At 35.6% G+C, this 25289-nt stretch overlaps 1 protein-coding gene across 1 annotated transcript in view; it reads right to left on the bottom strand.

The window, feature by feature from the left end:
• LOC129232644 (uncharacterized) overlaps positions 1 to 25289 on the bottom strand; it is a 125017-nt gene that overhangs the window by 55034 nt on the left and 44694 nt on the right. Inside the window, exon 4 of the mRNA XM_054866776.1 lies at positions 16357 to 16415. Within this exon, the coding sequence (XP_054722751.1) occupies positions 16357 to 16415 (59 nt within the window). The remainder of the gene's footprint in view (positions 1 to 16356; positions 16416 to 25289) is intronic.

Raw genomic sequence — 25289 nt, 5'->3', positions numbered from 1 at the left:
TCATCAAAAAATTACAAACTACCAAGTCCTAATGCTGATATGCACCCTCACACTAGAACACCTCCACCGTCCCGATTAACTGATCCAACTAAGTTCTTAAGATTAAGCTTCTAATTTTTTTCTTCTACTTACAGTTATACAATAATTTAACCAAAAATGTTGAATTAATTATTATCTGTAAGTAAGACTAGATTCTAAAACGTTTTTAGCTTATTTATCTTTGATTTTGCGACGAAAGGCGTAAGCTTTCTGTTTTTTGCACGACCAAGAAAATTTCGGCGGGAAGAGGTCCCATTTAATACAGCTAATCAGAGAACTTAGTGAACAATTTTAGGTGAAAATTAAATGTAAAATGTTTCATTTAACTCGGCAGAAACTTTTATAGTATTCAAATGTGTATTTTTCATAAATTTTTTAACTTTAAATCTACGATCACGTTTTGTCAACTTTGCCGGTTGACCTTTTCTTACCTTGTTTTCGGTCCGATTCCTTTCTTTAAAGCATTTTATCAAGCACTTTACTATACAAACAAATAAATTAACTAATTTAGAGTCATTTCAAACCAATTTACCACTACTGTGGGAAAAAAATTCAAATTTTGAATGGTGTTTGCGGTTTTTTACGAATACCAGCCATTTTACAGTAATAAGCACAACATTAAGGAATAAATAAAGAAAAAAATAAAGCCAAATGACTTATAAGGTTCAACACAATGCAAAAATATTAATAAAACGGCATATGATAATTTTAATCATGAATTTATTCGAAAATATTTGAGTGTACGATGACTTTTGTGGCGTGTTATTTCTCTGTCTCTTCGTTTTCTGATCCATTTCAAAAAGAAGATCCGTCAATATTTTGAAAAAACCAATGGGTTGTATTTAGAATGACATAGGAATGATGTGAAAAAATATTGGACTTCATATTCGAATTCAGTTTCGAGTTATTTTGGTTTTACTAAAAAATTTCAAAGTGTACGAACACTTTTGGGAGCCAGTAGTGTAAGCTCGCAGAGTAGTGTTTAAGCAAAATGCAAAAAAATATGAAATTGAAATCTGCTCTTGTATTGTAGATTATAGAGACTCTAAAAGATGGGTGTTATCATAGATCTAAATGTTATAAAAGTTCATGCAAAGCTACTGTATTTAAAAATAGTACCTGGACGACCGAGCCTCGCTCGGCTTTAAAAGTTTTTTTTGTCAACTCGTGTTTTTCTAAGGTTTGATACTTTTTCAAATATACTTGAAAAGCATCACGCTAACGAAATATTAAGGTTCTCGCCAGTCCTTGGATATGCTTCCGAAAAACGAGCGATATACGTTGTAATCACTTCATCATCATTATAATCATTTCAGCTATAAGAAGTCTACTACTCAATATAGGCCTCCTCTCTCCCACAGTCATAAACACAGGGAAGCTCTGAGCTGATTTCGTATTAGTGATGTTCCGGATATCCGCGGGAAAATAAAGGTCTGTATCCGTATCTTTTTTGACGGATCTTAAACGGATCATTTCTATTCTAAAATTTTTTTAATATTTGAATAAAAGACTCTTAAATTCCGTTTAATTTAGGTTTTATTCCCTATTTAAATTATAAGGTATCATTTCAGAAGCCAATTTGTACCCCCCCCCCGGAGGGGGGTGTGCAAATTGGCTTTCCATTTTTTCTTTCAAAAAATGGGTACAATACTTCTCCAACTGTCCAAACCAATTGGAACCGGAGCCCACTCACACAATCAAAAATCCGGGTAATTAGAATTTCTCTTAGAAAAGGGTCTATTTTGTTTATTTAGTACATGTTTACAATGGATATTCCTTACCTAAAATCTGAAAACAGTTCGGTTAATCAGTAATTCGGATAGTCGGGGTTTGAATAATTGGAGTTCTACAGATCATTCAAATTTGTCATCTGGTGAATTTGAACCACATTCTTGATGAGAGTAAATTAAAAAAAACTGATGTGTGCATCACATGACTTCCTTTTACTCCAATTTAATGTCATTTTCTCATTATTGGTAGTTTTAATGTGATTTAATAGTTTACTCTCTAAATATCACCAACAACGGCCAAATTGAAACCAGATTAAAAAAAAAATAATTAAAAAACCGCCAAATTTGTCGCCAAGTTGGCGACAAAACTTGGTGACCAAAAGACTGGCGATATATCGTCAAGTGTTCGCCAAATTATAACACCACTTGAGTTTACATCGAAATTAACAATGATTTCCCCCAAAAAAGGGGCAAAAGACCCCTTTTGGAGCATTCGAATGCAACCAAAAGGGAAGGTGCACAACTAGACCCCACTAGGAGTCCACGTACCAAATTTCAACTTTCTAGGACATTCCGTTCTTGAGTTATGCGACGTACATAGGCACATGCATACGTACATACAGACGTCACGAGAAAACTCGTTGTAATTAACTCGGGGATCGTCAAAATGGATATTTCGCGTATTTATACGTTCTTAGGTACTTATCCACGTGTGATCGAGTCGAAAAAAACTCAACATTCATTCGGGGGTGAGCAAAATGGAAATGAAGGCCGATTTTTGGGTGAAATTTTTTTTGCGAATACAATACTTCCTTTTTTGTAAAAGGAAGTAAGAAAATGTAGAATAACAGAGTTTCCGGAAAAGGAGTACTTTTTCAATTTCTAAAATTTCCTATTTTATTTTAAACTTCAAAGAAAAATCCCAGCCTTTTCCTGGACAAAAAGCCTAAATTTTCATGCAAACCGGGAGGAATGCTAGCAGATTCAGATAAAACTAAAAACAGAAAACTCACGTGACGCAGATGACGAAAAAAGTGAGAAATGTTTTCATCTTGATGTGGTCCGGATCTACTCTGTTTGTTCTTCTGCCTGTATATATACCGTAGGTAATTATATACACACAATTTTCTCAAGTAACTAAAAAAAGAACGTGACACAATCGACTGAGGCTAAATTAAAGTGTTTTAATGGTGTTGCGAAAGTGGCAACATAAGACTCATCGTGGAAGGGTTGAGCAATCTATGGTTCGTGCAGTGCAGAATAATAAAGCGAAAAATCACCTAGAAGTGAAAAATGTAAGTTTAGTAAATTGCGCGATCCAAATTAGCATTATAAGAATATGCACTGCCACGCTAAATACATTTTTACTTTCGGCAGCCATGATGAAATTAATGAATAAAGAATTTAAAATAAATCGTGAGAAGGAATAGGTCTTAAAAAAACTAACTTTAAACGAGCTGATGTGTGCATCACATGACTTCCTTTTGCTCCAATTTTTATGTCATTTCCCCATTATTGGCAATTTTAATGTGATTCAATTGTTTACTTTCTAAATATCACCATCAGTGGCCAAACTAAAACAAAATTTAAAAAAAAAAATTAATAAAATTAATTTGAATTTTGACATCTTGAATTATGTTTTTCGCAATCACGAGTTTGTGTATGTACGCGTGTGTGTTTGTGTGTGGGGGCATGTGTTTTTCTGTGTAGGGGTATGTTTATGTGTGTGTAGGCATGTGTGTTTGTGTTTGGTGGGGGGTTTGTGTATGTGTGTCGGCATATGTGTTTGTGTCTGTGTGCAGATATGAATGTGTGGGTAGTTGTGCCTATGGGTGTGTGTTTATGTTTATGTGTGTGTATGTGTAGGTGTCTGTACGTATGCGTGTGTTTATGTGTGTGTAGGTGTATGTGTATGTGTGTGTATGTGTTTGTGTGTGCGTTGGTGCGTGTATGTATGCGCGTGTGTGTAGAACATGGATACAACCTAGAGACGGCTTTCGCTATAGGAGCAGCATCGTGAGGAGCCGACCGACGGTGATGCTGCGGAGGGTGGCGGTGGGAAAATAAAATCAAAGGACATCAAAACAGTCAAATGAAAGCAATAAGCAATCGTAATTGCTCAAAAAAAAAAAAAAAAAAAAAAACCTCCAAATTTGTCGCCAATTTGGCGACAAAACTTGGCGACCAAAAGACTGGTGATATGTCTCCAAGTGTCCGCCAAATTATAACACATCTTGAGTTTACATCGAAATTAACAATGATTTCCCCCCAAAAAGATTTATTTCCCCATTATTGGCAATTGTAATGTGATTCAGTGGTTAACTCTTTAAATATCACCAACAGTAGCCGAATTAAAACCAGACTTTTAACCAAAAAAAGAAAATTGCCAAATTTTTCGCCAAGTTGGGGACAAAATTTGGCGGTCAAAAGCTTGGCGATATATCGCCAAGTGTTTGACAAATTATAACACCACTTGAGTTAGCATTGAAATTATCAATGATTTGTCCACGTAGCAAATTTCAACTTTCTAGGACATCCCGTTTTTGAGTAATGCGAGATATATACGCACATACATACGTACATACGGACGTCACGAGAAAACTCGTTGTAATTAACTCTGGGATTGTCAAAATGGATATTTCGGGTTTCTGTACATTCCTAGGCATATATCCACGTGTAGTCGGGTTGAAAAATAAACTCAACATTCATTCGGGGGTGAGCAAAATGGAAATGAAGACCGATTTTTGAGTGAAAATTTTTTCGCGAATAGAATACTTCCTTTTTTGTAAAAGGAAGTAAAAAAGGATCGTATTGGCCTAAAAGCGTAACTCTTTTGAAACGTTGAAGAAACTTTTTGTTTAACCTAAATGATTCAAAACTGCAAAAAACTCATTAATTCTTATTCGGAATAATACGATATCTAGGTTAACGAGGGTACGAATTAACCAAAATATCTAACGCATTGATCCAAGATACATAAACGAGCTACTGCACATAGTAAACATTGTGTTTTGATTTCAATGGAATGCAATATGAAACTGAATTAGAAAACATTATAATAAAGTATAAAAAATGTTTTTTAATGCTATCTGTATAGCGTGGTTCACACTAAAAAGTATGAAATAAAATAAGTGCATGATTTTGTGATTACAGCACTCCAAAATTGCAGTTAACCTTAATATCTTGATATTTAGGTAAATTCTAAAGCAGCCATTAAAGTTTTATTTGAGGGAAAAAGAACTGCTTACTACTACTCTCAAACTTTTAGTTTTCCTTTTATTGACTGCTTTAGAATTTTCCTAACTGTAAAGATATTAAGATATACTGTAACTTTTACTTCCTTTAACAAAAAAAGGAAGTATTGTATTCGCGAAAACATTTTCACTCAAAAATCGACCTTCATTTCCATTTTGCTCACCCCCCAATGACGGTTGAGTTTTTTTTCGACTCGACCACACGTGGATAAGTGCCTAGGATTGTACAGACACTCGAAATATCCATTTTGACGATTCCCGAGTTAATTACAACGAGTTTTCTCGTGACGTCTGTAAGTACGTATGTATGTATGTATGTGCGAATGTGGGGGTGTGCGTATGTACTGTCTGTTCTCGAACTCCGCGACTAGCAGCTGCGAACGGCTCCAATTGAAAAAAGGGGTGATGATTTGAGGAAGCGCACTTCCCGATGCATTCAGTTCTTGCTTGCTCGTTACTTCCTTCTTGCTATCACCCCTGTTTTGATAAAATCAGAAGAGATTTGACGCATGCGCAAATTCGAGTAAGGTTTCGCGTTAAAAGATCGCACAGTATGTCGCATAACTCAAGAACGGTATGTCCTAGAAAGTTGAAATTTGGTACGTAGACTCCTAGTGTGGTCTAGTTGTGCACCTCCCTTTTGGTCGCATTCGGGTGCTTCTAGAGGGGTCTTCTGCCCCTTTTTGAGGGGAAATCATTGTTAATTTAAATGTAAACTCAAGTGGTGTTACAATTTGGCGAACACTTGGCGAATTATCGCCAGTCTTTTGGTCGCCAACCTTGGCGACGAATTTGGCGATTTTTTTTTTTTTTTAAATCTGGTTTCAATTTGGCCACTGTTGGTGATATTTAGAGAGTAAACTATTGAACCACATTAAAATTACGAATAATGGGAAAATGACATTAAATTAGAGTAAAAGGAAGTCATGTGATGCACACATCAGCACTTTGAATGTTGTAATCAAGCTATCATACATTTTATATATTTTTTTATACTTTTTTTGTGCGAGCCGAGCTATTCGTAACTCCAATAAACTATAGGGGGCGCTGCAGCCACTGTCTAATGACCGGATGAAAAATGTAAAACCAAATCCGTATCTTATAACTTGCTTTGACGCTTAGTGAATGACAGTCATTTTTCATCGTGTTTGTGGGAAATTTTCTTTTCTATTTCTCTGAAATTACATTACACCATAAACTCTCTGAAGCCTGTAATTTTCTCCAAAGAAAACACGTGGAACGGAATGTTTTACCTTTTTCTTTAGTATTATTAATCACCGCAAGGTAGCGTATTCGAGCTCTGGAGTAGCGAATAGAAGTAATCTTTAGAGTTTAAGCCCCTTATTACGTTTATACTAAAAGATATTCTCTGTCACATGCAGGAGAAACTTGACACTTTTTCCTGAAATGGGCGTTATTTTATTCAACGGTTTAAATCAATCTTTTTCCACAAATAGAATATATTTCCTTTACATTCGAACCTCAGCTTTCAAAAACTACTGAACTACTACCGGACCATTCAGAAAGATAAGCGCATACGATTTTTTTTCTTTTTTTTTTTTTAATTAATGAACATTATTTCTTTAAGTTGACATTTTGTTTTTGCTTATTTATTTTTGAAAGAACATTTATTGTTTTTTTATTTTTTTTTGGCAACAAGGGAAAAATAAACGATTTTTTTTTGTTGATAGAATGTATTAATTTTAATGAGGTTATTATTTTTAACTAGAAAATCGCCCGTCAAGGTATGACGGTTGAAAATTGCTTCTACATTTTAACGAAGCCATTGCCTGTTTGGTGATAGTTTGATAGTTGAAATTGCAACCCTAACTCCAATGGATTAATCCTGAACTCCAGTAGGTAGCTCCGGTAGGTTACTCGATCATCGGCTATTATTTATATGAGGATTCTTTTCGAAAACGATTAAACATTTTTTAATGGAAAATAACTGATAAGTGCTTTGTTTAAAAGGTTTTACTACTTTATTTGTTCGTTTATTTATTTTTTACGCATATATTTCTTTAGATGAGAGAGGCATATTTTATTTCTTGAAATCAGCTTAAAATATTAATAAGTTCTGTTTGAAATAATTTGCAATTTTAGCTTGATAATGTTGATCAGATCCTAGAAAGTCGATATTGATATACGTGAAAGTAGGCTCGTTTAGTTCTGGACGGAACTTCTTATTCATTGATGTATTAATACCAAAAGACGTTTTAGATTCTAAAATCGACGTTTTGAAACATCGGTGTTTTGTTACCGGTGTCGCCCCTCTAGTGTACTGACAATGTAAAAGTTTAAGCATCAGTTTAGATTATTTGCAGTGTAATAATTATCTCCTCATAGAAAACCCCGTTGTAAAAATTTCCCCGCCAAGAAAACCTTAAACTCTCCCTTAAACGAGCTAATGTGTGCATCACATGATTTCCTTTTACTCCAATTAAATGTCATTTTCCCATTATTGGCCATTTTAATGTGATTCAATCTCTCTAAATATCAACAACAGTAGCCAAGTCAAAACGAGATTTAAAAAAAAAATCGCCAAATTTGTCGTCAAGCCGGCGACAAAACTTGGCGACCAAAAGACTGGCGATATATCGCCATGTGTCCGCCAAATTAAAACACTACTTGAGTTTACATCGAAATTAACAGTGATTTCCCTCCAAAAAGGGGCAAAAGACTCATTTAGGCACATCCGAATACAACCAAAAGAGAAGGTGCACCACTAGACCCCACTAGGAGTCCACGTGCCAAATTTAAATTTTCTAGGACATACCGTTTTAGAGTTATGCGAGATACATACACACATACGCACATACAGACGTAGTAACTCGGTTATCGTCAAAATGGATGTTTGAGGTGTCTGTACGTTTCTAGGCATATATCCACGTGTGGTCGGGTCGAAAAAAAAAAAAAAAAAAAAAAAAACTGAACATTAATTCGGAGGTTAGCAAAATGGAAATTAAGATTGATTTTTTAGTGAAAACTTTTTCGCGAATACAATACTTCCTTTTTTGTAAAAGGAAGTAAAAAGAAGGCCTTGATTCTAAACCGAAAAATTCTTTTCCTTAAAATGAAATGAAATCCAGTCTGCCCGCGAAGTATCTGCAAAACTACAATCTTCTCTGTTTTCGTCTTTCATCACAAATACTTTCCTCACCCATAAGGATAGATCCTTTAAACTGTTTTCAATTCTGTTTGGAGGGAAGGTTTCTGAGCAAAAGGCCTCTTACATGCAAAAAACCTACAACCAGCAAATGCTTTCGAGCAAAAAGCTTCCAACCAAAGGATAGATCCTTTAAACTGTTTTCAAGCCTGTTTGGACACTTTCCAAGGTACAACATGTGCATGGTTCTTAATAATTAAAACATGTTTAGGAACATGGAACAATGTTCTAATCTTATGTAGTGTTTTAAATACATTTAATGTTGGATAACACTTCATTATTCTTAGTTCATTATTAAATATTCATGATTTAAATACTCTCATGAAAACAAAAATGTTTATTCTGTGGTGCAAAATTGGTTCAGGTATGGCTGTTTCCTGAATCATGAAGACTGTCCCATAGTACAACAGGATGTGTTGGAACGTTTACTTTAAATAACTGACAACATTTTATTTTCAAACTGTCTGAATTTTATAAAATATATTGCATAGAAGTATGTTGGGGTATTTTAATGCGACTTTTCGATTTTAAATTTGATTATTCAAATAATTGACGTTAAAAATTAAAATATGAAAAGTGTCCCAAGGCTCTCTCCCCTATACTCCTCAGCTACATAAATGATTAAGTATCAAAAAGTGGGGGTGGATCAAACCGCCCCTTCGATCAACACTCTCTAGGATTTTCTATAAAAGTTGCCCAGTCATGATGAATCTGATTTCGCAACAATTCAAATTGCCAACCTTCTTGGTTTTAGAGTCATATTTAGATTCTTATCGCGAGTTATTGTCGTTTCACGAGTCAATGAATAAATACATGAATGAAAGAAAATCAATTTATTAGTCAGTAAAAGAACAGAAAAGCAGGAGTGTCGTTGGGAAGCACTGCTGGAAGCACCCGTTGGTTTTCCTGGAGGTTCCGGCGTTCCTAAAAGCTGCAAAGATGAATGGTCAATCATTAATGAATGTATGGGAAGGAATGAATCGTAAATTTCTGAAGTCAATTTTTTTCGCTTTTGAAAAAACGAAATTTAACCAGGAATTAACCTGAGAATTTACAAAGTAAGAGAGAGTTATCTTAAAAGAATGGATATATCGTCGCTTCATAACAAAAGTAAGATATCTTAGTATTCTCAGTAAGTTACCGCCCTATAGCTAGGATTAAGGCAGAAATACATGAAATACAACGCCAGCTCAGTCATTCCAGCAGAGGACAGCAGTTTCGTGCTTATTAGCACTTTTTCACCTAAAGCTCAGTCACTTTCCTATGCCGGACTGATGAGTGCTAATAAGCACGAAACTGCAGTCATCGGCTGAGTTTCGGCTGGCTGAGAGGCGGTATATTTCAAGATATTTTACTGTTGTTTCTGGAATTAGATATCTTACTGTTGCTCTGAGGCGACGATATAGGTAGTGGGAAGCAAAGGGATGTAAGTGAACTTTTTAAAGTTTTGAGTAAAACTCGTTTGAAGTTTAGATCGTAGGTTGGCTTTCATTGATTTTATTTTCCTATCTCACGCTGTATAGCAGCACTCAACAGAGCTGCTGGTACTATCTCTTGCCCCAAAACCAAAGAGAGGTTCACTTACCATCTGTACTGGTTAGCTGCAAATATTCCTGTTTGGCACTTACTTCCCTTTGCTTCTCACTGCCTCATGCAGATTTTATTAAAACCAGTGTGCAACTAAGAAGCGTAGCCATGGTTGAACTCAAAATGTTCATGGAAACTTCATGCATGTTTTTTTTTTTCATACTTGTTTTTCTTTTTCAGTCATAAGGAATTACTATTTCAGCGCAGGACAATAAATCCATGCGAATTTCAGTATTCCTGCTTCGAAGTATTTAGTCTTATAACTACGATTTACTTGTATGTATTTTTCGTCGCGAATGTGTAGGAAAGAACGTAAAACTGGTTAATGTGCCAAGCTCATAGAGAATAGAAAAAAAAAAAAACATGTGCATAAAAAGCCAACGCTTTCAAAAACTGCCTGAATAATTTGTGAAGTTGGAAACGTATCGAAAGCATTTGATTCATTTTGGGGGAGAAAAATAATTGCTTTTTCGGCCTGCATTAGGGAATTTTAAAAGAGAGAAATTTGCAAACGATTTTATTGTTGTTATAAATGCAAAAAATTTTTATTAAAAAGTAACTCAGCAACTACTGTGAGATCTTGACAAGAGATATGTTATAAAATCCCGAACGTAAGTGAAAATTTCGAGTTATGAAATAGAGATGGGGTATATATTAGGGTGGGTCACCATTCTTTGGTGAAAAAAAATTACTTATATATATATTGATTTTTTTGGGGAGGGGGGTGTATGCCATGAAAAAGGTGCCAAATGATGCTTCGTAGTTAAATATTGATTTTCTGCCTCTAAATTATTTAAAAAATACACATTTTTTTAAAAATCGTTTGTAATAAAAAAAAAAGGAAAAACAAGCTTAAAAATATATATAAAGCAAAAAACAAACACTATATCAAAATTAGAAAATTAATTATTGACTACAAGAACGTTTCTAATTGATGAAATTTACATTTATGAAAATAATAATTTATTGGCATTCGGCAGCAGCAAATAACTCTTGCCGAAGTCTGCTGAACGATCCCATTTTTATTTATTTATTTATTCATTTATTTTTGATATGCAGGAACAAGAATGCAAAAGACAATTCGTTCATATGCATAGGCATTAGGGTGGTTCAAAAATACATGTAAAGCAAAGTTTCTCTTAGATAACAGGACGCCCCTCAATATTTTTAGACTTGTGGATAGTAATACGTCGGAAGAATTTTAGCTTCCTACTTCAACTGTAAAAGAGGGTGCTCAACCCCCACCCCACAACTCCAATAGTATGGGGAGGGGGTTAACAAAATACATTGAACCGAAAAAAACAATGCTGCACATTATCATATACACCAGTGATATGCATATATATTGCAATAAAGCAGTTATTTGCAAAAAAAAAAAAAGAAAGAAAGAAAGAAAGAAAGAAAAGAAAAGAAAGAAAGAAAAGAAAAAAAAACCAATTGGTGAAATTAAATGTTTAAATTTGTGGCATTTTCTATGATACGGCTAATCTTTACTAATAATAAAGCTGAAAGTCTCTCTGTCCGGAGGATGTCTGGATGTCTGTAGGATGTCTGTAGGATGTTTGTGACGCGCATAGCGCCTAAACCGTTCGGCCGATTTTCATGAAATTTGGCACAAAGTTAGTATGTAGCATGGGGGTGTGCACCTCGAAGCGATTTTTCGAAAATTCGATGTGGTTCATTTTCTATTCCAATTTTAAGAAAAAAAAATACCATATGATGGACGAGTAAATTTCGAAATGACCATAACGTGGAACCGTAACATAGGCACAAGCCGATTGGCGAGATACGAAATGATCATAACGTGTAACCGTAACATGAGTACAAGCCAATTGACGAGAAAATTCTCAATACATTATTTGTAAATACAGGCGAACCAAAAGACCTTTTAATTTTTCTATTACGGGCGAAGCCGTGCGGGTACCACTAGTGTTAAATAAAGGGGTCATTGAGCACCCTATTAAAGTTTGAGTAAGAAGCTAAAATTTTTACAGCATAATAAAAGTAAGTCTGAAAAAAAAAAGGGGGTGTCCTGGACTCTAGCTGAAAAAAAGCTTTTTTGAACCATCCTAATAGACATATTAGCCATTGTAAAAGTTTTCCTTATCAGACGTCAACCAAAATGATTGGGACAATTTTTCATGACTTAATTTAATTACTAGGAGTAGTATTTTTTATTTAAATGGAATTTTTGGTCTTGTTTCAAAGTTTTTTTTCTTTTTTTTTTAATCATTAACAAGAAGTTCCGTCTAGAACTAGACGAGCCTACTTTCCCGTATACCCATACTACTTTCTAGTACCTGATCAATATTCTCAAAAATAGCTAAAATCGCAAATTTTTTCAAACATATATTTTTTAATATTTTAAGCTGATTTCTAGGAATAAAATATTCCTTACTTTTCTTCAAAGAAACGAACAAATAAAATAGCAGCACCTTTTAAACAAAGCAGCTAATACACTTCTTTCCATTAAAAAAAATTTTTTTAACAGCTTTCAAAACGAAAAAATAATAATAAGTTCATTAAAATAAATACATCATATAAAAAAAAATCGTTTCTTTTTCCCCTGTTGCCGAAAATAATTTTTTAAACGAATTAATGCACTTACCAAAATAAAAAAAAAAACAATAAAATGTCAACTTAAAGAAATAAGTTTCATTGTCAAAAAAAAAAAAAAAATCGTCTGCGCATATTTTTCGAGTTTATTCACCGAAAACTAAATACCTAAATTAAAACTTTAGCGTGAAAATAAAAACAAATCATATCAACAATAATCATTTTACAGTTAAAACCACAGCAGCGGAGTCGGAGTCGGAGTCAATCTCATTTTGGGATAAAAGAGTCGGAGTCGAATATCCAAGAATCGGAGTCAGTCATTTGTCCTCCGTGTATAAATGTTTGCCAAAGCTACGAAGTCAGAGTCGAAGTCGGGGAGTCGGAGTCCGATTAATTGTCGGGAACAGGAGTCAGAGTCGGTGTCAGGTCCCCCTAAATTCTCGGAGTCGGAGTCGGGAGTAGGTCGTCAAGAGCTATTTCCAACAAAGTTTGTTTGAAGTAAATCCGCCTTCAAGTACGGAATCTACATTGACTTTCAGTTTCCCCGTAGGCGCTAATGTTAAGGGATTTGAACTGTTCAAAATTGAACGGAAAATTGTTCAAATCAAAAAGATATCTTATATACAAGTTTTTTATCAAAAGCTTTTTCCTACAAAGTTTGTTTGAAGCAAATTCGCCTCACAGTTCGGAATTGCTTTGAATTTCCCCGTAGGCGCTAATGTTAAGTTTTTTTGAACTGTTCAAAATTGAACAAAAAATAGTTCAAATCAAAAAGTGAAATATGGGAATGAGGTGTCCTCGCCGATATCTTTCGAACAAAAAAAAGTTTGTTCGAATCGGACTATTCATTCAAAAGTTATTAGGGGGGGACAGACAGACAGACCGACAGACAGACAGACCGACAGACAGACAGACAGACAGACCGACAGACATTTTTCCCCATCTCAATACCCTACTTTCCAATTTTTAATTTTTCAATATTTATTTAATTATTTTATTTATTTTTGACTTTTTTTTGTTTTTCACGATATTTTTAAGATGCATTAAGCCTTCTTTCATGCTTTTTTCTTCTTTTTCTGACTTTTACTGGGAAAGTAGGCTAAAAAGACCTAACAAAGTACTACATTGCCAAATAAGTACTTTCGGTGTAACTTTGACGAACAAAGTGACAATAAATAAAGTTCGCAGTATTCGCCAAGACAACACTGAGAAAAATGAAGTTTTTAAAAATGAGTACATAACATTCACGCTTTCAAATTTTCTTGAAACTTTTTGTTTCAAATATGAGTACCCGTGTTTTCAAATAGTGTGCTGAATGGGGTTGTTTCCTCCAGTCAAAAGTATTACTTTTAGTCACTGAAATCGAAAGAATAAGCAAAAAGAAAATAATAATTTGAATTTTGACATCTTGAATTCAAATTATGTTTTTCGCAATCACGAGTGTGTGTATGTAGGGGTGCGTGTTTGTGTGTGGGGGGTATGTGTGTTGTGAGTAGGGGGTATGTGTATGTGTGTAGGCATGTGTGTTTGTGTCTGTTTGCTGGCATAAGTGTGTGGGTAGTTGTGTGTATGAATGTGTGTGCGTGGGGGGTATGTGTATGTGTGTGTAGGCTTTTTTGTCTGCGTGCAGGCATGAATGTGTGGGTTGTTGTGTGTATGAATGTGTGGGTTGTTGTGTGTATGTATGTGTATGTTTGTGTGTGTGTAGGTGTCTGTATGTATGTGTATGTTTGTGTGTGTGTGTAGGTGTCTGTATGTATGCGTGTGTGTGTGCGTGTGTGTAGCTGCGTGTGTATGAATGTGTGTGCGTGGGGGGTATGTGTATGTGTGTGTAGGCTTTTGTGTCTGCGTGCAGGCATGAATGTGTGGGTTGTTGTGTGTATGTATGTGTATGTTTGTGTGTGTGTAGGTGTCTGTATGTATGTGTATGTTTGTGTGTGTGTAGGTGTCTGTATGTATGCGTGTGTGTGTGCGTGTGTGTAGCTGCGTGTGTATGAATGTGTGTGCGTGGGGGGTATGTGTATGTGTGTGTAGGCTTTTGTGTCTGCGTGCAGGCATGAATGTGTGGGTTGTTGTGTGTATGTATGTGTATGTTTGTGTGTGTGTAGGTGTCTGTATGTATGTGTATGTTTGTGTGTGTGTAGGTGTCTGTATGTATGTGTATGTTTGTGTGTGTGTAGGTGTCTGTATGTATGCGTGTGTGTGTGCGTGTGTGTAGCTGCGTATGTATGTGCGTGTGTGTAGGACATGGATGCAACCTGGAGACGGCTTTCGCTAGAGGAGCAGCATCGTGAGGAGCCGGTCGACGGTGATGCTGCGGAGGGTGGCGGCGGGAAAATAAAATGACAGGACATCAAAACAGTCAAGTGAGAACAATAAGCAATCGTGATTGCTCAAAAAATTATAATAACATGGACCCAAAAAATACTTTCATTTTCCCAACAGTTATTTTTTAATTATTTTTTTTAAATGTCCAATTTTTTCAGAGAAGGCGTTTCCTTTATGACGTCACAAATGATGCATTTTGGCGCATCTTTCTACCACGCTTCCACGTTATGATAATCAGGAAGCGAATTAAAATTGCGTTCTACGCTTGTTATTAGAAATATCGTTGCCAATACACGTGAGTAAAGATGCGAATTAAATATTTTGCACTGAGAATGGCAACACAGAATGGCATTTCATCATTTGGGATGTCATCGGCAGAAGCGTTAAACAATAAAAGCGTACTGATTAAAGTAATTTTTTAAAAAACATTAAACTTTAAACAAATTATTTAAAAATTGGTCAGATCCTATGTTTTTAAACATGCTCTTTCAGAAAAAAATATTTTTAAAATTTTGGAAACGACCCCATTACTTCATACTCAAAAATGAGTACATAATACTCAGTTTTAAAATTATTACATATTCAAAAATGAGCACAAATGCCTCAAAAATGACACGCGTTCGTTTGAGTATTTGAATGTTTCAAATTTGAATTCCACGTAGTCGGAGCCATTTTGACTCGTGATATGTTCAAATTTGAGTATTTTTTCGTCATTTTTACTTCCTTTTACAGAAAAAGGAAGTATTGTATTCGCGAAACAAAATTCACTCAAAAATCGGCCTTCATTTCCATTTTGCTCACCCCCAAATGAATGTTGAGTTTTTGTTTCGACTCGACCACACGTACATATGTACCTAAGAACGTATAGACGCCCGAAATATCCATTTCGAAGTTTTCCTAGTTAATTACAACGCGTTTTCTCGTGACGTCTGTATGTACGTATGTATGTGCGTATGTGTGTATGTGTTTATGTATGTCCCATAACTCAAAAACGGTATGTCCTAGAAAGTTGAAATTTGGTACGTAGACTCTTAATGGGGTCTAGTTGTGCACCTGCCTTTTTGGTTGCAATCGGGTGCTTCTAAAGGGGTCTCTTGCACCTTTTTGGGGGGAATTCATTGTTAATTTCGAGGCAAGCTCAAGTGGTGTTATAATTTGGCGGACACTTGGCGATATATCGAGAGTCTTTTGGTCGCCAAGTTTTGTCGCCAACTTGGCGACAAATTTGGCGATTTTTTTTTTAAGTCTGGTTTCAATGTGGCCATTGTTGGTGATATTTAGAGAGTTAGCGAGAGAGAATCACGTTAAAATTGCAATAATAGGGAAATAACATTAAATTGGTGTAAAAGGAAGTCATGTGATGCACACATCAGCTAGTTGAAATTGTTGTTTGTAGAATGTAAAAATGCGCCGTGATGTACCTATAACGGGAAAATACCTTCACAGCTTTTGCCTTACCTTTTCCCCACAGAGAAGTTTCAGTGTCTCTTCGTGAAACACCGCGCTCAGCCCCACACCCAAGGGGGGCCTTCCCGCCCCCGCCCGGTGCAGGCGCGGCCGCGGCACGCGTAACCTCCACCGCCAAAAGCACCCCCGTTACACCCATAACCGCCAGCTCCAGGATCATAGCCTCCATAACCACCATCGAAACGGCGGACTCTCGAGTGTGTAGATATGAGAAAGGGTCGACCACCACCCGTTTTTCCACCGCCTTCGCCTGCATCTATCCCCCTTGATGCCGTCATTGGCGGGAACCTGGAAAACAAATAAAAATGTTGTCATCGAGGAAGATATCCTTGGTTGTCATCCAAGGTGGTGTCACTGCCGCGTGGATTCTGTGGGTTGTTGTCTCCAATTCCCAAAATTTAGTGTCCTCATTACAGGGTTCGTCGATACATATCATGATATATATCACGATATATTTCCGATATTTAGTTTGAAAATATCATGATATTTTGATATTTTCGATATTTATTTTTTCAAATACAGTATTTTCTATATAAAATAATATCAATCATATATTCAAGGGCGGATTCAGGGGAGGGTCAAAGGGTCAGCTGATCCCCCTATGGCATGAATTTTATTATGATAATTATTAAACTTCATTTTTTTAATAAGAAAAATAGTACATGGAGTCAATACATGGAGTCCTTTTTTTTTTCTGTTTGGTTCTGTAACGTATTTCTTCTCAACATGTCATAACTCAAAGATTGACTGGGTTTGTTTACTAAGCTATTGCTATTTTGAAATTTTTGTTCATTTTCAAAAGAACAATATATTCAAAGCTTACGGTAACGTGTCCAGTTTGTTTCCCTAAAGAAATATAACTGTTGATAACTATTTGAGGGGATATGATACATAGCGCAGAAAGTCATTAAAAAATTAAAGGGAGGGGGGAGTTTAAATTGAAAGATTTTTAATCTTATTTGGGGGAGGGGGAGCTCCTTAACATATGAGAATGCTTTGGGGGGATAGAAACAGCCGCTTAGCCGATCCTTTTTTATGTTGGGGTCGATGGCCAGTGGCCACTGAAACTTAACCCTCCTTACAAAAATTTCTGGATCCGCCTTTGGTACTATTGTTCATTTATCATTAAATATAACCAAAAAGTTATATACTATATTCTTATGATGTATTAATACATCATTAATATAACAAAATATCATAATATTCCTTACTTTTACTTTTGTTATTTTTTACTCTGGGACAGCGGTTCCAAACTTTTTAGGCCGCAGAACCCTTAGTAATTTGCTTTTACTTTAAGGAACCCCATTTCGTTCATGACTAAAAGACAAAATATTAACGATCTTCGAGTCAAATGATAAAGAGGAAAAAAATGACCGTAATTCGATTACATTCTTCTGCATAGAAGAAACGATTTATCACGCGAGTATTTTCGCATTTTGATAGATTCACATGTTAAAGGTGCGCTGAATCTGTCAACCATTTTTTGAAACTATCTGTCCGTCTGTTTCTGCTTAGCATTTATTTGATCAATGTCTTGGGGGCGATCTAACTCAAAACGTAGTGCATGGAATTGAAAGAAACTTGGTGGTAATAATATGCATCTCCTTGTGAGCTGGTGTTGATTAGTTTTGGCACTCTTTAGAGGTTGACCCAATCAAAAGATTTCCACTTTTGGCGGGACTGCTGTCTGTCGAACAATAACACGAAGATTCGCCTATAAAAGTGGTACACATATGCGCCTCAATAGGAGAGGTGCGGAAACATTTTTGCCACCAATCATTTCGAACGGCTGACACAGCAGGATGATTTTCTCGTCAAGCATTAGGACTGCTTTTATCTCAGAAAATAATACAAGAATTCAAACAAAATCTGAAATACAAGGGCACCACAACTGAAATATTTGCGGCAGTGGCGGCTCGTGGGAGGGGCCAGAGGGGGCCCGGGCTCCTTCACTTTTCTCAGACAATAATTTTAACTTTTTTCCTCCCCCCCCTATTTTTTCTTTTTGTGCGAACGTGTTTGAAATTTGAAAAAAAAAAAATGAATTCACCGTATTTTGTTGCTTATAATCCGCGGATTATCTGTTAATAAAAGTGTAAAATTAATGAGGTGTGAATTAGATACGCTGCCGTGGATTATCTTTTTTTTCTTCCCTCAACACCAACGCATTTAACCTCAATATTTACAGAAGGGTTCACCGAGACCTTTACCGCTATGTAAAATAAACAACATGCAGTAAAGGCAGACGCCTTCATTTGCACAAGATTAGACCGTTTTTTCCTTTCTTGACTTTTCTTTTAAAAAGAAATCTTTGAATTAATTTTCAGTAGTTACAGCTAATTGGTCAGCTAGTTACCCCCCCCCAACCCCCGTACTACCTCTTCCTTCTTTTTCCAAGTTCGTCTGAAAATAAAAGTGTCTTTCCTTCGAATACCACTCCCCCCCTTCTGCCAAAAACATTACGAAACATCTCAACTTTCATTTCCAGATCTTCATTTCGCAAATTTTCCAAGGAAAGTCTATGTTTACCTTACAACATCGCTTAACACTGTGTTCAAAAATTGCTTAAAATTTGCGTTTTTGGAGCTTCAATTTCGAAAAATTGCTGTCCCTAATACTACCAAATATGGTTCTACAATCACGTTTTTAAGACTTAATTTTCAGAAAATGTGCGGACAAATGCGCCCGAATGCCGCCTTTCTTTAATATCATGCAAAAATAGGTTTTATAAACAGCCGATCTTAAAAATATTTAAGTGGGATAGTCTCTGAACTCCTCCTTATAATATAATAAAATATAATGCTTAAGTTTTTAGGGTTTCAATTTTGAAAAAATTCCAGGGGAAAGCTCCTGAACCCCTTCCCGTAAAAATCTTCAAAGTTTGTCTACAATTGCGTTTTGAAACTGCAATTTTGAAAAAAATGGAAGGGGGAGGAGTAATTGATTTCTATTTACTTTTCAAAAAAGAAGGAAAAAAAAACAATCGGGGAAACGCTTATCCTAACGTCAATAAATATGGCCTATAGACCGCTGTTTAAAGCTTCAATTTCTATAAATTTCCGAGGAGCTTGCGGCTAGGTTCGAGTAGATTAGAATACTACTTTGCGACATTTTCTACGTCACAACCGATCACGTGAGCGAGAATCTCGATCTCCCAAGCTGACGAGCTTGGAATGACCGTCCTGGTGCTGTAGCCCTACTGCTAAATCAGATAAAACTAAAAAGAGAACTCACGTGATGCTGCAGATGAGGAGGAAAATAAGAAAAATATTCATCTTGATGCGGTCCGAATCTACCCCGTGTGTCCGTGCACCATCTTCGTTCCTTTATATATACCTAAGAGAAATCATGGCCTGAGGTTAAATGAACGTTATTTTAATGATGTTGCGAAAAGTGTGAAATTAGCATAAGACACAAAGGCGAAGGACTGCACAAACTATGATTCATGATTCGAATAAGGCAGAATAAATTATAGTTAATCAAAAAACCTTCTAGAGTTGAAAATCTGAATTGGAGGGGGCGGGGAGGAATTGTTGTAAATTGCAGCTTTCACAATACACAGCTTTCACAATGCAGCTTTCACAACATAAGAAAAATATGCGCTGGCACGCAAAAAATGGTTTTTAGTTGGCAGCTATCTTTGTACAGTAAAAGAAAAAGTAACGTCAAAGAAATTGTAAAATTCTTTCTGTGGAGAGCCTGCGCAGTGTTGCCAGATGGTCAAACCCAGATTTCCCTAATTCCTTTCCAACTTTTCCCCAAAAAGCGATGTTCTCTATCAAAATTCCCCAAATTCAAAAATTATTTTTACACTAATATTTTCATTAAAGGAATCGACTTCCTCTGATATTTTTGTCTCTTAAAAAATTTTTTTCTCCCCAAATAACCAAATTTTCTTAAGAAATTCTCCAACTTTTCTTTTCTTCCCATTCACGCTTTTTTTGGTCTTCTGTATGTTTTTTTTTCTTTACTAATAATAAAGCTGAAAGTCTCTCTGTCGGGATGTCCGGAGGATGTCTGTGACGCGCATAGCACCTAGACCGTTCGACCGATTTTCATGAAATTTGGCAAAGAATTGGTTTGTAGCAAGGGGGTGTGCACCTTTAAGCGATTTTTCGAAAATTCGATTTTGTTCTTTTTCTATTCCAATTTTAAGAACATTTTCCCGAGCAAAATTATCATTAGATGGACGACTAAATTACCAAGTTTTCATAATGGGGAACCGTAACGTGGGCAAGCCAATTGGCGAGAAATTCATCATGCATTATTTGTAAATATACAGGGGAACCAAAAGACCTTTTAATTTTCTACTACGGGCAAAGCCGTGGGGGTGCCACTAGTCATAAATACGAGCGCCTGACCGAGAGATAAGAAATTACCAAATATTTTTTTTTCTACTCGCATTTACTACACTGCTTCTGTATGTACATTTAAACTATGATTTTTGTATATATTTATCCAAGAGCATTCTTAATCACACTTATTTCTGATTCACGTATCAACTAGTTACTCACGCAGAACTATTATTCCGTAGCATAATGTTCCACATAATGCAAAATGCGAATTCCATAAAGTTGAGCAAAGCTAAACCAGTGCTCTTTTATACAAACATAATAACTACCAAATGTCAAGACGAGAATTTTAATTCGAAATTTTTTTTCCCGAGGGTTTTTTTTCCAAAGCTTTTCCCCAAGAAAAAGATTTTTCCTCATAGAATTCCCCTCCAAACCCATTTCCCCAAAATTTCCCCAGAGAGCACCAGATTTCCCCAAAATGGGGAAATTTCCCCCAATCTGACAACACTGAGCCTGTGTCCTTACAGCCTTGTCAATTGTTCAACATTGTTCCAAGCCCCGGGGTTAGCATTTAGAATTTTATTTTTTGAATTTCGGAAAATGCTAAAATTTCACATAAATTGCCTATTGAAAGGAAATTCTCCCACACCTCTTAACATCCAATCTCATTCGAAAGAACTTTTTTCTGCATCAGATTGAGCTTGTTTCAATTTTCTCAATTAAGTAGAAAGACATATATCTATACCTTAGAGTCAGAAGAATGTAAGTCACATAATGATAATTTTTCAGGAGAGGTGAAAAACTTTTTCTGGCGCATGCACGGAATGGGACGCGCGATCTTTTAACCCTGCTAAAAATTGAAAAGGATTAAAAAAAAATAATTTGAATTTTGACAACTTGAATTCAAATTATGTTTTTCGCAATCACGAGTGTGTGTATGTAGGCGTGTGTGTTTGTGTGTGTGGGGTATGTGTGTTGTGTGTAGGGGTATATGTATGTATGTGTGTAGGCATGGGTGACGCCATTTTGAATCCGTATGTGTTGGACGCTCAATGTATTGCTCCGACTTCATTTTACCACAAGCCGGAAATAATCCAACTAGAGAGCTGGTTCTTTTTTCCACTTAAAGTGCTTAATTAGAGCTTTAATTTGAGTGTTCATATGCCTAGCTCAATTAACCAATTCAAGTTCTAGATTTTTGCTAATTTATCAATACGAAAATGACATAGCAGTGTCGCTTCATAAGCATTGGAGCATCAAAGAAGCCATATAATCGTCTCTTTTCAGCAAATCATCAAACGAATTGCATTAAAGGGAGCCTGAACTGTAGCTTTTTGAAGATACGAAGAATTACTGGACAACCCAAGGGAAATCGGGAAACATCTTACATCAAAAAGAAATGTTGTTAACTTTGGTAAACGATTGCGCCATCACTGATTTCATCTCAAGATGCATTTCTCCTTTCAGTGATTCCCGATCATCGCCTTCAACGCTCTTGGATCCTCACGGAGTAAAGGAGTAAAAATTATATATATTTTCATTTATTGAACTTGTTTCTCCGTTAAAAACTCAGCATTTGGTTTTGAACTTCAATTTAAATATCTTTAGAACGCCATATTGTTGGCGATACTGTTGCTTTATAATAAGTCTAGAGTGATTTAGCTCTCGGTATTTCAAACGCCAATTTCTGAACCAGTTACATTGTTAAAATATTTTACTTGGCATAGTTATTACTTTTAATACCACGTGACCAGTGCTAAGTGTTATGACTAACTGTCGCTGCCATTTTATTTTACAACAATATTTCAAAAAACAATAATAATAAATAACTGTTAATTGATATTAGGCTTAACCAGTAAATAACACAATTTATACTCGATTTGTAATAACTAGTGCTAATAATGGATGAAATTAATCGCGTCAAAACTCCTCTTGATCCAGGGCAAGTTATTTCAGATATTGAATCAGTACCTCAATCTTTGGGAAAAGTGAATGGCAAAGCTAAAATTATGAATACTCCAACAAAGAGGTATAATCTTAGAAATACTAGCTTTTCGTCAATTACTTCATCGGACCAAGTGATAAAAGGTCCTGGAATCACAGAATGCTAACGATTTGATTGGTCCATTTTCAGAATACTTTCACAAAGATTGCCGCCCTACTGAGAATTATCTGTCGCCCGATAGTCCTAACGACGATTTAATCCAGTTTCTAAGAGAATTAATAACTGGAAAAGACCGGAGAAATAGGTTTTTTATGAGCCAAGAGCTACAGAAAACATCCCTCTTAGTTGTTGAATTAATAGAAAAAAGGCTTCATGAACAAGAAAAGTATCGAGTAGGAATGAATGATAATATCGAACCACTGTTGAACTCTCCAGTTTCAGTGCAAACAGAACCAGAAGGGAATCAAGATCCAAGATCATTCCCACGTTCTAAAACTGATTTCCCTATACTTGAACACACTAATGTGCATTCTAATCTGAATCACGATATTACAGTCCCGATGCAAAAGCCAAGCTACGCACAAGTAACTCACGTAGAAGAACACACACTGCTATTATATCCTGCGAGTACGAAACAAAACCCACGATCTACTGATTTGAGAAATACTTTAGAATCCAGCTACAACCCCTCAAAAGATGGAATTTCTATCAATCGAGTCAGGTTTATTGGTAAAGGAGGACTTGCCATTGATGTTCCGTCGATTTGTGATTTGAATTTTCTAAAGCAAAAAATCGTGGAACATCCAAAACTTTCTCAAGAAATTACAGTACGTATTCCATCAAAACGCAAACCTAAAATAATCATTTATGATCTGTCCAAAGATTCTGAATGGGAGGAAATTGCCTTAGCCTTTTCGCGTACTTATGGTCTAGAAACGGAAGATGATTTTCAATTCTCATTTAAACTTAGTGGAAAAAGAAATAGGGAGAATTGGGCCTTAGAAGTCACTCCTCAAGCATTTAATATTATAATGTCATCTCCAAAAATCAACATTTCGTGGAGAGTTCATTCTTTAAAAGAATTTATTGGAATAAAACGTTGTTACAAGTGCCAAGGTTATGGCCATATTGCCTCAAAATGCTTTTTAGAGGGCATATACTGTGGATTTTGCTCAGAATCCCATGATGTAAACGATTGTGATTCACACAACGCTAACTGTATTAACTGCCATATTTATAATAAGAGGAACAAAACTAATAACAATATTGAGCACCCACCTTCTTCCACTGATTGCCCTTGTTACCAAAGGGCTGTTGTTCTCTATCGTAAAAATATTTGCTATGTCTAGTGAGATATCAAATTGTTCCTCTAACCCTTTGACTTTTAGAGATTTTTCATCATTTTCTCATGCTCCTTCAACGCTTCTTAACACTACAACTCAAACATCAATTAAATTGGTTCAAATCAATTTACAAAGAGCATATGCACCTACTTCCAATTTAACTATGTTCGCAAATGAAGAAAAAATTGATATTTTTCTGGTCCAAGAGCCATATTTGCACAATTCAAAAATTTTGGGTATCCCATTATCTTGGGGAAGTATTCTTTCCAATAGTGGCAGGGCAGCGATTGTCTTTGCAACTAATCAAATTACTCCGTATGTAACATTTGTTTCTTACGATTTTGTTTCAGCAAAAATTTCACTAAATAACTCTACTATAATTTTAATTTCCGCTTATTGCTCTCCTTTGGAACCTCTTGAAGAACTTCTGATTGAACTTGATGATTTCTTAACTTCAACTTCTCCAACACCTTTAATTCTTTCAGGTGACTTTAATGCTAGATCAAGATCTTGGGGGTATCCACATAACGAATCAAGAGGTGAATTATTATTAGATTTCATAGCAACCCATAACTTGGACATATTCAACAATAGAAATTTTCCTCCGACTTTTGAGACTCCACATGGAAAAGGTTGGCTTGATTTAACGTTCGGAAGAAACTTTCGCCTCCCTATCTTATGGTCAATAAGTCAAGAAATTTCTCTAAGTGATCATAAATATATAATAGTTGAAATCCAAGCTGCTTTTTCAAAATCTCGCTTCATTAGGTATAAAACTTCATACAACACAGCTAAATTTAGAAGATGCTTAAAACAAAAAATACCACAAATAATTCCAATCTTACCAACAATTCAGAATACCACTGAACTTGATAGTTACGTATCTACTTTAGTACAAATAATACAAGAATGTGCAAATGACTCTTTTAAAAAGAAATATTTTACAATCGCAAGTCCAGCAACATGGTGGCACGAAGGCCTTTCTCAACTAAAAAATCAAACTAGCGCAGCAAGAAGAAGATTTCAACACTGCAATGACCCAAATATGCTCATTTACTATAAAAATATATATAAAAAAATATTAGCAAAATATAAAAAAGAAATCCGTCTTTCCAAAAGAAAATCTTGGCAAAATTTCTGCACAAACAGCAATAAATCTTTTGGGAAACCATACAAAATAGCTTTCGGAAAATATTTTACTCCTGTTCAGATGCAAGAAAGATTCCCTCAATATGAGACAGAAAACTATTTTCTTCAAGATCTTTTAAATCATTTTTATCCAGCCTCTCAAGATTCTTCAACTATCCCAATAAATAATCATAGAAATATTTCACATGGATTATCAACTCCCTTCACAATACAAGAAATTGATTATGCATTTAAAATTATTCCCAAAAAGAAAGCGCCGGGTAAAGATGGACTTGACGGAATTATTTGGACTACCTTTCATGAGACTTTTCCATATTTTATTAGCAATTTATTCAACACCTGTTATACTCTAGGTCATTTTCCAACTTTATTCAAAGAAGGCGTACTCATTTTGTTCCTTAAAGATGGAAAAGACCCAAGAGAATTCTCT

Source organism: Uloborus diversus, unplaced genomic scaffold (genome assembly GCF_026930045.1).
Source record: "Uloborus diversus isolate 005 unplaced genomic scaffold, Udiv.v.3.1 scaffold_13, whole genome shotgun sequence".
NCBI lineage: Eukaryota > Metazoa > Arthropoda > Arachnida > Araneae > Uloboridae > Uloborus > Uloborus diversus.
The sequence above is the reverse complement of the archived record's forward strand: the minus strand, read 5'-3'. Positions and strand labels throughout refer to the sequence as shown.